Here is a 13,991-nt window from a genome sequence, read left to right on the forward strand (position 1 = left end):
ACACCGCTGAAGATGTCGTTGTGCGGTTCCAGGAGCTGATCCCTTTGAAGAACTTCTAGGCAAACCGGCGGTGGAAGCCCCAGTGGTACCTCAGCGTCGCGTTGGTGCTCGTGAAGGCGGTGGCGATGGCGGCGCGCTCTGAAGTCATCGCCTGCTCATTATTTTCTCTTCCTAATTCTCAGCCCTTCTTTTGAGACACAGCTGGGTATGTTCACTTTAAATCCTTCTCCAAAAGTGCCTCAAGGTCAAATTTCAAATAGGGTGGTTAAGGTAGGGCTCAGAGAGGCGTTGACGGGTGAGGAGTGGAAGGGGGTAGAGGAGGGCATCGCAGGCAGGGAAAACAGCCAGGACATTATTATAAATAACTGTGACGTCTTGTGATACTACTCAGTAAGATTCAGTGCGTGTTGGAGCCATTGTTATGATAATTCTTTCCCAAGAGGTTTTGATTCCCGAGGAGAGAACCGCGGGGGTCGGCGGGGACTTTCTTAGCCTGAAAGGTAACACCGGCAGCGGCAGGAGAAGGCTCTTTACAGCTTGGTGGGGCAGACCTTGGCTGCAACCCCCAACGGCTGGGAATCGCCAATCTGCCGAGTTCTGTTGCCCAATGTGCCCGGACCAAGGGCCTGGGCGCAAATCCTGTTTCTCGGCGGCCCCAACCTCCTGCGACCTCGGTGTCCAATCAGTGCAAAGGTAAACATTCGATTCGGAGTCAGCTGGGAAGTCAGTCAGGTAGCCGCCAGACCACCCAGTGCGCAGCGGGCGGTGGGGCTCCCCTCAGGGCACAGCTCGCCCTGCCCTTCCCGGATCGCTCACTGCCCCCCCTTTCGGCCACGCCCTCGCGGCGATAGGCCGAGTATCTGGGCCGGGTCGCGACGCGATTGGCCGGGACGACGGGACGCCGGCCCCAGACGTGCCACGTGTACGTAAGGGCAGGCCGGAAGGCTAAGGTTGGAGCTGACGCAGCCGGGTTTGGCCGGGCCGGGCCAGGCGATGGCGACCATGGAGCGGGACGGGGATCAGCTGTCCACGCGGCCAGCCCTAGAGACCGAGGGGCTGCGCTTCCTTCACGTCACGGGTGAGTCGGCGCGGGCCGCAGGGTAGCGGGTTTGCGCCGCCACCTTCGGCGCGCCGCCATGTTCGGTGAGTCGTTCTCCTCTGCCCTCTGGGCCGGACCTGGCCGAGAGCCGGATGTTGGCGCTGCACGCAGGCCCGGGCGGTGTCCCGAAGCGCGCGTGGAGGCCCTCCCAGAGCGGTGCTTCCTCGGACGTTGCGGTCGGCCCTTTTTTGCGCGAGTCCTTTACTTTATGCGAAGCAAGCCTTCCGGCTTTGCGGTTACTGGGGTCACTCCGCCCTTGGCGTTTGCCTTCAAGCCTCAGCCCCTCGACTCCGTACCCCCACGCACGCCCCCAAAATCCGGCGCTGTATCAGCCCTCCATGGGCACCCCTTTCTATACGTAGTCTGGATCTGAAAGGCCTTTGCCCTCCTGAGTCGGATACACTTCCCTTCACCCCTCAAAACCCAGCTGGCGTGCCCCACATCCTCCGGACTTGCCCCTCCTATTCCCCAGGTAGCTGAGAAGCCCCTTCTCAGTGATCCCTGAATTGTTGTATTTCTAGCTATTTTAACTGCCTACTTAGGTCTTCAGCTACACCGTGAAGGTTTTGAGGACAGGAGCTACGCTTATTTTGCTTTTGTTAAATTTTATAGAGAAGTCCAGTGTAGTATCATTTTTAGTTTCTTGAAAACTATTTTCTTCTTTTCAGTGGGCTCCCTGCTGGCTACCTATGGCTGGTACATCGTCTTCAGCTGCATTCTTCTCTACGTGGTCTTTCAGAAGCTCTCCACCCGGCTGAGGGCCTTGAGGCAGAGGCAGCTGGATCGAGCTGCCGCTGCTCTGGGTTAGTGCCTGATAACAAATGAAGGCGTGGCTTTACGCCTACTTGTTTTAGTATTTAAAAGTTAGTCTGTTGTTAAGAGTAAGAAGTACGTTTCTGATCTGTGTGGGAAGAAAACTATTTTATGCTTAGGAAGTTGGTTTTGGTGATTTGCAATAGTGTTGTTTTGTTTTGTTTTAATTTCAGTTTTTGATGGGATGAAAAACCTGCTTGATGGTGTGTAGAGCACTCACTGCATATCGTGTTGCATGGTTTTTCATTTACAGGAGAGATTAAAATGAAGACTTCACAGCTGCTCCATACTTGTGGGTCTGCCTACTAAGTCTCATTTATCTCTAGAACCATCGTGAATGACAAACTCAGCCTTAGTTCTTCACATCCACCGCATTTTAATTTTCACAACTTACTCATCAGACCTGATATCAGATTACGCCTGGCTGTTTCAAAAACTCATTCCCTCTAAAACAGTAGCTTTTTAACTAGTTAGAAGCTACAGTTTCTGAGGACATATCTAAAAGAAATGTTAAGTGTCTTGAGAATAGCAGTATAATTAAATAAATACAAATCATTAGTCATCTGAGCCACCACAGTTACTGAGGCTGGGGAGGAAAGCAAACATAACACAAAAGTAGTCATTAGCAGAAAGACTTAGAAAATTCCTTCACTCTCCTCTCCCATGAAACCCTGTGGTCCTGCCATTATCTCAGCATTTTTGGTTGTTGGCTGTATATATCCAATAAAAACTACAAAGTACAAAGTAAATCTTGCTTAAGTTCCAGGATTTTGTGAAGTGGATGACTGGTGTTAGGGAACAGTCACTTGGTACAGCCATCCCTGGCTCTGTGAGACCTGCCGACAACTGAAGAGTAGATTTATAAGATAATGGGATGGGCATCTCAGAAGAGGAGTTTGTTGTAATGAAGCACTGCAAAAAGTATATGTGCAGTGAAAGGTGTTACCTTGTGTTGTACAATTTTGTTAGAAAAATTAGGTTAAAAAAATCCACACATTAATTTTATTGTAAGAATGATCCAACAGTTCCAAATGTTACCACAATTCACATTTCTATAAAGTGGAACTATAATTTTGTTTTTAAAGATAAAGGTCTAGTCATCTCTGTCACCACAGACACACCCCTGTGCTATTTTGGCCCCTGTTTTACGTGGATTCAGTTAGGTGACCTGTTTCCACTGCTAACTGTCTGTAAGTAATGATGATCGCATATCCTTTGGATGATACTGATGTGAACATATAAGTTCTAGTTTGTTTCCTTGTTTACAAAATTAGTCAAACCACTGCATAGTTCCCGTTAGTGCTCCTTAAACACAGTGGTCTGAGTAAAATAGAGAACTTGATTGTGTATTTATATAATTTGCTTTGTTTTCTAAGCCAGATAAAAACAGATACCTGGGGTGGTCATTTCTATTAATGCTAGCTGGAAGGATTTTTCTCTTTTTTTTTTTCCTGTAAAAACAAGGATAAAATACCTAAAGATCTTTACCTCTTTCTGGTATAGACCTGGGCTAATTAGGTGATGGCTAATGATCAGAAAACTTTATCTTTCGTTGGTTGTCTTCTAGAGTTCTGGTCAACCTAGAGACTGGGTGTTAGGAGGTATCCAGGTTGTGGAATGGAATCTCACTGGCCGTCAGACCACTTATATTTCAGTCTCGGAGCCCATGCCAGACTCTCTGAATTAGAATTGCTCAGGGAGCCCAGAAATCTGTTTTGAACAGAGATTTCTGATGCTTTGGATATTTAACAAGGCCTATGAACTGTGGCGATGGGATAGTCCGCTGCCCTCCCCACCCTTAAGCAGTAAAATATATGCAGAAGAATAGACTTATTCATGTAAAAGTATATTCTTGCATTGCCTGACTTCTGTACACTTCTAATAATATAGACCTCAAGAGTTTCCATTTTATATTACACAAGGTGCTTTATCCCAAATTTTTTCTGACATTTTAGAACCTGATATTGTTGTTAAACGACAGGAGGCTTTAGCAGCTGCTCGTTTGAAAATGCAAGATGAATTAAATGCACAAGTTGAAAAGCATAAGGAGAAACTAAGACAGGTATGAACTGGTTTTAGTTTGAATACGTGGTATTTGAGGTTTAGTGGGTAAAAGTGTGTGTGCGCGTGTGCCCGCGCATTAGGGTGGGTACAGAGAATAATTATTTCAGGCCGAATCATTTCCACTTAGCTAAGTATTGCTTAGCATGTTTTCCTTGTGCAATTTCTTACTGTTTAGGGGGGAAATACTCTTTTTGTAAAAAATTATTTATTTATTTATTTATTTGTTTTTGGCTGTGTTGGGTCTTCGTTTCTGTGCGAGGGCTTTCTCTAATTGCGGCAAGCGGGGGCCACTCTTCAGCGCGGTGCACGGGCCTCTCACTATCGCGGCCTCTCTTGTAGCGGAGCACAAGGCTCCAGACGTGCAGGCTCAGCAATTGTGGCTCACGGGCCTAGTCGCCCCGCGGCATGTGGGATCCTCCCAGACCAGGGCTCGAACCCATGTCCCCTGCATTGGCAGGCAGACTCTCAACCACTGCGCCACCAGGGAAGCCCCTCGTGGCCTCTTTTGACGCGCAGGCTCAGTAGTTGTGGCTCACGGGCCTAGTTGCTCCACGGCATGTGGGATCTTCCCAGACCAGGGCTCGAACCCATGTCCCCTGCATTGGCAGGCAGATTCTCAACCACTGCACCACCAGGGACGTCCTAGGGGGGAAATACTCTTAAAGAAAGGTGTCTTGTATTTATGTTTTTACCTTTAAGTGGTTCCCTCACAGCAGCATTTCACCCAACAAAACTGTTTGCTGTGTACAGGAGCCGTACCACCAGACACACAGAACACACATTCAGCCTCTTGCTCCATGGTTGGTTTCAAGCCGTGCATGTCATATGACCTGGCTTGGTGGGGCCGCTCTTCAGTGGACTGAAGGAGAGCCAGGGGAGGGTGGCGATGGGCTCAACCCAGGGTCAAGATGGAGAGCAGGAGATGGAGTTTTGAAAGATTTTTTTAAAGACACATGGTTTGGTTGTAGGGGTGGTAAAAGGTTTTGGGGGGGCGGGGGGAGGAAGAACCAAAGGCTGCTATTGAAGTGACGTGAGCAGCCAGGTGGGTTGTGCTGCTCTTCACAGGAGTAAGGTCACCCACCAGGTTGGACCCATTCTCTGTAAGTGAAACAACTAAGTGTAGTCTCTGCTTTCTAGTTTCAGTGCAGATGTTTCTGGGACCCTCTTTTTCTCCTCAGAAGGAAGCCAGAGAAGTTGGTCTTCCTCCTGGTCTTGGCATGTGTCTCTGGTGTTTCCAGTATGGAGTGCCTTTCTGCCACTGCTGGGTCTGCATGGTCATCCAATACATGGCTGGTCTCCACAGCTTGGCTGGAGCCCAGAGGGAAAGGACAGAATAAGACAACACCTACTACACACATTCGGCCCTCTTGGTCACCTTTCTCAGCAGCCTTCTTCAGTGTTCAGTGGGTTGCCCATCTTCCACTTAAATAGTCACTAACCTAAAATGTATTAGCACATTGCTATTATTTATGTAGTTTTCTAAATCACATGACGTTAAAACAAATTCATGATACAAAAATCTGTACTATGAAAATTAAGTCTCTGCCTTCCTTGCTCCCCTACCTACTGCTGCCCAAGCATTCCATGGTAAGCTTTTTAGGTATTTTTCCAGAAACATTTTATCCATATATAAACACATACATGTATCATTTTTACATAGAAATGGCAGCATAGTATACATAGATGCCATTTTTAAGCAGTTTTATTTTAGTTTTTTCCTTTGCTGATTTCCAACCATTTGTTTTGTTTCTGGAGCCATAGAGTAAGTTGAATTCCTTCTACATGTCAAAATTAATGACTTGAGGGTCTGAGTTTTTTGCATAAGTAAAACAGCCTGATCATTTATCCAATTTGTTGATGTAACTGAAAAAAAGCTTTTAAAAGATCTTTTAAAAAATTAATTAATTTATTTATTTATTTTGGCTGCGTTGGGTCTTCGTTTCTGTGCGAGGGCTTTCTCTAGTAACGGCAAGCGGGGGCCAGTCTTCATCGCGGTGCGTGGGCCTTTCACTGTCGTGGCCTCTCTTGTTGCGGAGCACAGGCTCCAGACGTGCAGGCTCAGTAGTTGTGGCTCACGGGCCTAGTTGCTCCGCAGCATGTGGGATCTTCCCGGACCAGGGCTCGAACCCGTGTGCCCTGCATTGGCAGGTAGATTCTCAACCACTGCACCACCAGGGAAACCCTAAAAGATTATTTTTAAAAATTGTAATGTGCGCCTCCTAAAATTGGAGAGAGGATAGAAGCCTATGTTCAGTTTTAAAGTTGTAGTTCTGTGTATTTAACAAACTTAACAAACAGAATCTGCCTGACTCACAGTTCAGTCAGCTGTCTTGTTTGTGGTCTCAGGATTTGTCAGCAGTGTTCCATTCTGGTGTTTTCCATGTTAGCTATGAGCATAAAACAACCTTCAGATCAAGAGACTGTTTCCTCTTTGACCTCCTGTACTTGCAGACAGTGGAAGCATGAAGGGACAGACATGTGGATTTAGCAGTGATGAACCCTGAAATCCATCAAGAAATTTCTGAATATGTGCTTTCTAAGGCATCTTCTTGCATATCTTTGCGATATCACAGTTTAATTGGAACCAGAATGAACTAAAGTTTGGGTCTGGATTCTACTGGGAATGAGAGAGTTAGTGACTTTTGTGTAAGTTGCAGTACCCAGTTCTTCTTCAAGGAGGAGGAAGCAGAGTCAGAGACCCAGGGCACTGTGTTTCCCTCCTGCTTACTGCATAATTACTGTATAAGCTTTCTCAGGTGCTCATTGTTGGACATAGTTTTCTGCTGAGATTAGTTTTCCCTTACGCTTCCGTAGTATTTGACTTTCAAAGAACTTTCAGATCTGCTCTCATTGGATCCTCATAGCCTTTGAAGTAGAGGGGTTAAGTGACTTTCCTCAGGTGACACAACCAGGTAGCAACAAAGCAGGCCTGCCAGCCACGTTCACCCTTTCCAGGTCAGCGTTATTCTACGTTACCAAAAATATCCAGTTTAGAAGAAGAGTCGGTATTCTTTTCTCCGTGACACTTTTTGCTTTCTTTAATAGTGTACAAAAACAAAAGGTTCTGTTGGTGAGTTGAACTCACACCACTAGATGACAACTGTTTTATTAACTGAAGAAAGTGCAGGTGAAGGTGTGTTTTGAAGGATGTTTAAATTAAAAATTATTAAAATTACATTTTCTTTGAGAAAGATGGTAGCTTATGAATTCATTCTGTACAACGTGTGATTCTTCCTCAGCTTGAAGAAGAAAAAAGGAGACAGAAGATTGAAATGTGGGATAGCATGCAAGAAGGAAAAAGTTACAAAGGAAATACAAGAAAGCCTCAGGTGATGTAGCCTTCGGCCTAGTGGATTTTTTTCAAGTAGAAGATTCCTGGAGTAGAACGTATTTTGTTTTGTTTTTTTAATAAATCTATCCGTTTATTTTTAGCTGCATTGGGTCTTAGTTGCTGTGCGCGGGCTTTCTCTGGTTGCGGTGAGCTGGGGCTACTCTTCGTTGCGGTGTGTGGGCTTCTCATTGCAGTGGCTTCTCTTGTTGTGGAGCACGGGCTCTAGACGCATGGGTTTCAGTAGTTGTGGCACGTGGGCTCAGTAGTTGTAGCTCGTGGGCTTTGTTGCTCCACGGCATGTGGGATCTTCCCGGACCAGGGCTCAAACCCGTGTCCCCTTCATTGGCAGGCGGATTCTTAACTACTGCACCACCAAGGAAGTCCCTGGAGTAGAATGTTTTTAACTAGATTCTTAAGCCTGTGTATGCTCATACAGGAAGAAGACAGTCCTGGGCCTTCTACTTCATCAGTCATCCCAAAACGAAAATCTGACAGAAAGCCCTTGCGGCGAGGAGGTAAGTACCAAACATCAAAGCATTCTGAACAATTACAGGATACACTTACCTTTAAAAACAAGATTCTTTTTCCTTGTTTCATTGTCCGTAAATTGAGACTAATTCCTAAGTTTAGGATTATGAAGATTAAATAAAAGAAACAGATGCAAAGCAACCCTCAGTGGCTGGAAGTCACCAACCTGCTGAGCCCTGCTGTTGCCCAGTGGGCCTTGGGCAATGATGTGGGCTCAAGTCCTGTTTCCAGGAGGCCTATAACCTCCTTGGCCTCACAGAAGTCAGCATTTGATTAGCAGTTGAAAAAGGAGGTCACTTAAGGCCCTCAGGAAATAATTGGGATGGTTGCATTTGTATTTTAGTATTCTCACTTGATCCCACACAGTCCTGTAAGGGGAGTGGTAAGTGGGGCGAGGAATAGTTTGCACATATTGCAAAGAAGTTTGTCAAGGGGCTCGGAGACAGGGGTTTTGGTCTTTCCAACCAGGGCCGCCTTGTTTCTTACAAATAACTTTCTCAAGGAGGCATGGACAGATGCTCATTCAGAGAGCTGCTGCATGCAACATCCTTGAGCCCTCTAACCATAGCAGTCTGTCCTTACCCCATCCTTAAGGACTTACACGTCCTTTTGGGAAGACAGGACTCCCACACAAATGAAAATAAGTAACCTTTGTGATCTGCCAGGAGTTCCCCGTTAATCCTGAGAGAGGGGAGGGCAAAGGCATTAAAATAATTTGTGTAGGAACCAGTTTTAGGCCAAAGACTATCCTCCGTCCGGGAGAGGGGTTTTCTGTGGGGAGGTGCTGCAGAGGCAGAGGTGTGGAAGCCTGGCTGGCCTATTGGAGGACTGTCAGGAGTCTGGAACCTGGGCTCTGTGCAGACTGGACACAAGCTGGGCTGCCCATCAAGGCTGGGCTCTGACGAAACCCAAAGCTGGCTTGCTGTAGGGAAATGGTGTGTCTGAAAAGGAAATGCTCTTTTAAATCTTTTTCTTGTTCCAAGCAAGGAATAGTCTTCCAAGACTATTTTTCAGAGCAAAGAGTGGTGGTATTTAGGAGAGAATTGTAGAAAATGGAATGCATCTGGGGCTAGGGGCTTTGTCTGGCCTGGCTTTACAAATAAGGAAACTGAGGCACAGGGAGTTAGTGACCAAAGATTCTATAGTAAGTGAGGAGCAAAGCCACCCCATTTAACGTCTTGCTGGCGCTAAAGCCTGATCAGTCAACCTGGTTGCTAAATGTCCATTAACTTTAGGAAGCTAATGAGTGGGCAGGGATGGGGTTGGGGACTGGGGCATGTGGATTACCCAGTTCTGACTGGTGGAAGTAACAAGTTCCATTCTTTTTGATTTTGTTTTTTTAAATTCATTTTCTGTAGGTTGAGCAGTTCTTATTTCAATGTATACATTTTATTAAGCACTGCAGTTAGAAGCCTTTATATACTTAAATCCACCATCTTGAGAGGTTTTTTGGGCAAATTTTTTTGTGTGTTTTGGGTAGTTTTTCGTGTTTGGAGAGTTAAAACAGAGAAGCTGAATGGCTTGTTTTATTCCCGCCAGAAAGTCAGTTCAAACTGCAATGACTATGTAAACTTTTTTTGTCATAACGGTAGCTGAAAGTTTTATGAAAATGTTGTGAGACTAGAATCCATATCTTTGCAGTGCTTTGCACGTCAGGCTCACAATTTTATGTTTGATACAGAACATTTCCAGCACTGTTCTGCTTCCTTTCTCTTTTCACAGGTTACAACCCTTTGTCTGGTGAAGGAGGTGGAGCCTGCTCCTGGAGACCTGGACGCAGAGGTCCATCGTCTGGTGGATGAGGCTAAGAATCTTGTTAGTGTTGCTTTTGACACTAGCAAGATGAATCCTTAACCCTCGACTCAATTGCCTTATGCACGCTTTTCACAGTGACTACCCAGGGGGAGGGGGCTTTCTTTCTGTTCTTAACTGCACCTGTGTCTTCAAGGGTTGAAGGCAACATGGAGTGTGGATGTGGCCACTAGGCAGTAGTTGCAGTTGGTCACACTGCACTGAAGCCAGTGACTGTGTTCACTGATTTCATGGGTCATTGCTAGTTGATAGCTAAAGGCCTCCAAGTGATTGGCGATCTTGATAAAAGAGACCTGGCAGTGATCCTTCAAGTTAACAGGTCCTTGCTGGTAGGACAGTCTCTGTGACAGGTTGCATTGAATGATGTCTTCCTTGTAAATGGTGAGCCCACCAGCGAGGATTACTGATGTAGAGAGTTGATGGGGTTGTTTCTGTATATTTATTTTTATGTACAGAGCTTTGTTAAAAAAAAAAAAAAGAAAACTGTAAATATTAAAAAAAAATAATTGCAAGGAACATTTTCAGCATCTTTATCAAATTTAAGGAGATTTCATTATGAACTTGAATTTGTCTATCTAATATTACACAGCTTTTTATTATTTATAACCTCCCACTAATATTACTTATTTTCCCTTCTCATTCCTCACCTGCAATGAGCAAGGCAAGTGGCAGACAGCTGTAGTGATTTTCAGAGTTGGCAGGCTCCTTGGGTTTATCCACAAAATCAGGCACTTGGAGTTGAGTTTCTGAATTAAGAGGATAAAGAAACATCTTGCCTAGAGGTACCTCAGGGGCCAATGAGGTTTCTTGGAGCCCTGTGGGTCATCCCTCTTGCACTCATTTCTTATGTCCTTGTCTAGAACCTCTGTCAAGTATGCTATAAAGGGCTTGATAGTAAATATTTTAGACTTTGCAGTTGCATAGTCTTTATTTTTTTACATTTTTAAAGGATTGTTAAAAACATTTAAAAATTCTTAGCTCATGGGTTGGATTTGTCCTGCCTGCTATAGTTTGCTGATCCCTGCTTTACGTCAAGATTGTAAGAAGGAACAAAATTAACCTGCAGAATAGTGATGATTAGCTGGGAAAGTATTCCAGAAAGGTCTCATATAAATTAATCAGCATATGTTGAGTATGTGAAATACTCTGTAGTTGTCTCTTGATATATATAAAGGAAAAATATAGTCTGGTCCTAGGGGGCTTAAAATCTCTTGGGAAAGGCTGGAGGGAGTGAAAACAGGACTTTGAAGACAGTGTGATTGCAAACAAATGGGCTGGAGTAGTCAAAATCAAGTGTTTGGGTCTGGAGACATTTGAGTGAAATTTTGAGTGGAGGAATGTGGGAGTTCCTGGCAGAAGAGAGGGTCATTGAAAACCAGGGTGGGTCTCCTGAGGGTTAGGAAAGCCCTTGAATCTTTATCTGAATTACCAGTTTTTACCCAGATTGGCTTTTGACCAGCATGGAAGACTCACAACATGGGAAGTTTTAGACTTGGGTTAAAATATTTTACCCAGGTTTGTTATTTACATATAGAGAGATTCCCTGTAGGATTTAAAGGAACTTTTAAAGAATTCTTCCTTTAATATATTTTCTGTAGCTGAAAACTTAATGTTAAGCAGCTCTCAACTATTCATTTTAGAAGTGGAAGGGCATGTTTCAGTACACTATTAGCTGTGACTTTTCCCTCAAACCTCATTTTGTTCCCATAAATTTAGGGATTATCAAGTCAGGGACACATAGGAAGAAACAATGAGTTCTGTGTACCCACCTTGAATCTGGCACCATGAGGTGGTGGTGGAGGGGGTGGTGCAATGTGGAGAATTGATTGGGAGATAATAAAGGGGAGAAGGAAACTAATTTGTGTAATAGTTAGCATTTGAAGAGCACTTGCTGTGTGCCAGGCACATACATTTATAGTTAATCCTCACTACAATCCTGTGAGGTAGGTACTTCTAATTAACCTTGGTTTTCAGAAACTGAAGCTTAGAGGGTCAACTGGTCCAAGGCCCTGATCACTATAGTCTACTTTGTCCTTGTGTTCCTAATAACCAAGGGCCATAGATAACCAAGATGGGAGCTTGATCTAGCTAATGAAACAGTTACCATGTGGAATAGTGAATACTTGGGTGAAAATTGTGTGCTACAAGTCTAGGGCAGTAAGCATTCCAGAAGGGTGGACCAGAAGAGGTAGGAGATATCTCTTTCCAGAAGAGAGAGGTCCTCTGCTGATATTGAAAGAATGAGTAAGTGGGGCTAGAACCTGAGGCCCATGGGGAAGAAGGGATGGGTCAGAGCCGTGTCAAACCAGCAGAACACTGCCTCATGCTTCAATGGAGGGGCTGCAGCTGGATTCACAGCATAAACCCAGTATAGACTGCCAGCAGCTTGAAACTGATGCAGTAGACACTTGAGAGCTATTAAGGTTTAAATGATGAATGCGTGACCCAGTCCATCCTGGTCATGGAGCAACATTAGTAAATGTGGGGCAAAATATGCACAGACCTTCAGCTGAAACTTTCTGGTTGCTAGAGTTGTGTCCTTGGCCAAATGCACCTGCCTCTGCAGAGGAGAAAGGAACTATTCCCTCCTTCTCAAGGACCACTCTTCCCTCGCTTCCTCCTCTCCACCATGCCATCAAGTCTTTCTCATAAGAACAAAGCCACATCACATACCCAAAGCCCTGGTTCCCTCTGGTGCTCTAGAGTGAGCTTTGAGTTGAGTGGAGACTCATCAGGAACAGATTAATGCTGCTTAATGCTGAAGGTGCTCTTCCTGGATAATTCTCTTTCACGCCTCAGTGGGGTTTTTGGTTTCGTCTTATTTGACCTGCCAGCACTTGACCCTCCTTGCAGCACTCCCTTCTCTTGCCTTCCATAACACCACACTCTGGGTCTTTACTCCCAAGACAGCCCACACCTCTCTCCTGTGCCTACCCTGCCCAGCGCTTCTGGTCTTCTTGAACAAGTTCCTGTATTCTCTCTCCAATTTCTCTTCCTCCATTTGCTGTTATATCTGTTCCACAAAAGCTCTTCTTAAGTTGATGTGTCTGATGGATCATTCTCGGCACTCATCATTTGCAGTAATTGAGCACTCCTTGAAAAACACTATTCTCTTGACTTCTGGGACTCTGCACTTGTCTGGTTTTCTCCTGCCTTTCTGATCAGTCTCTTGCTGCTTTCCCTGATCTTCCTGACCTCTAAATGCTGAAGTTAAAGAAAGTTACAAAAGGAGTTAGAAAAGGCAAAAAGGTGTAAGCATCACTGTAATGCCACTCGATGTGAGTGGCATTGGAGAAACCACAAATGTATGATGTCGTGATGAGGCAAATTGGTATATGCAGCTTGAAGTAAAATGTCAGCATATTGTACCCCAATTCAAATACTGTATCTCAAAAGAACTTGGATAGAAAATGATGCTGTGCTCTGGGAAACTGAAGACTCAGAGTCAGTCTGGTGATGAAGAAGATGCTGTAAACAGCACAGACATGTGCCCTGCCCTCGTGGGCCATGTGATGCGTTTGGGGAAGATGAGCATCACACGGTTAACAAAAATAAATGACTGGAGATAGCAAAGGGTGGCAGAGTAGAAAGGCGTGAGCTCATCCCTTCTTTCCACTGAAATCACAACTAACTGCTGAACAACCATCAACAAAAAAAAATGCTGGAACCTACCAAAAAAAGATACCCTATACCCAAAGACAAAGAAGAAGCCACAACGAGATGGTAGGGGGGGCACAATCGCAATAAAATCAAATCCCATACCCACCAGGTGGACAACCCACAAGTTGGAAAATAATTATAATACAGAAGTTCTCCCACAGGAGTGAAAGTCCTGAACCCCACTAACCTGGGGGTCTGGCAATGGGAGGAGGAACCCCCAGAGAATCTGACTTTTGAAGGTCAGTGGGGTGTGATCTCAGGAATTCCATAGGACTGGGGGAAACAAACTCCACTCTTGGAGGGCACACACGAGGTTTAGTGCACACCAGGACCTAGGGAAAAAAGCAGTGACTGCATAAGAGACTGGGCTAGACTTACCTGATAGTATTGGAGGGTCTCCAGCAGAGGTAGGGGACGCCTGTGGCGACAAAGACATTGGCAGTGGCAGCTCTGGTGAGTACTCATTGGTGTGAACCCTCCAGGAGGCTGCCATTTCCCCCCCAAGACCTAGCCCCACCCAACAGTCTCCAGGCTCCTCAAGCCAAACAACCAACAGGGCTGGAGCACAGCCCCACCCATCAGGAGACAGGCTGCTTGAAGTCTTTCTGAGCATAGCCCTGCCCACCAAAGGGACAAGACCCAGCTCCACCCACCATAGGGCAGGAACCAGGCCCTCCCACCAGG

General features: G+C 45.4%; 1 protein-coding gene across 1 annotated transcript; it reads left to right on the forward strand.

Moving 5' to 3' along the window:
* The first annotated feature begins 913 nt into the window (after window positions 1-913).
* On the forward strand, window positions 914-10,163 carry SELENOS (selenoprotein S). The gene is made up of 6 exons (XM_068556648.1): window positions 914-1,078; window positions 1,768-1,902; window positions 3,868-3,974; window positions 7,216-7,305; window positions 7,744-7,822; window positions 9,558-10,163. Exons 1-6 carry the CDS (start codon window positions 994-996, stop codon window positions 9,635-9,637), a joined length of 576 nt encoding a protein of 191 aa, XP_068412749.1. The 5' UTR covers window positions 914-993; the 3' UTR covers window positions 9,638-10,163.
* Window positions 10,164-13,991: the final 3,828 nt, after the last annotated feature.

This window comes from Eschrichtius robustus, chromosome 1 (assembly GCF_028021215.1).
Source record: "Eschrichtius robustus isolate mEscRob2 chromosome 1, mEscRob2.pri, whole genome shotgun sequence".
Taxonomy (NCBI): domain Eukaryota; kingdom Metazoa; phylum Chordata; class Mammalia; order Artiodactyla; family Eschrichtiidae; genus Eschrichtius; species Eschrichtius robustus.

Excerpts from the sequence above, each read along its gene's own strand:
- SELENOS (XM_068556648.1), top strand. The coding sequence starts at position 994 with ATGGCGACCATGGAGCGGGACGGGGATCAGCTGTCCACGCGGCCAGCC. Across the intron at positions 1,903-3,867 it reads TCGAGCTGCCGCTGCTCTGG|AACCTGATATTGTTGTTAAA; the intron begins GTTAGTGCCTGA and ends CTGACATTTTAG. Across the intron at positions 3,975-7,215 it reads ATAAGGAGAAACTAAGACAG|CTTGAAGAAGAAAAAAGGAG; the intron begins GTATGAACTGGT and ends ATTCTTCCTCAG.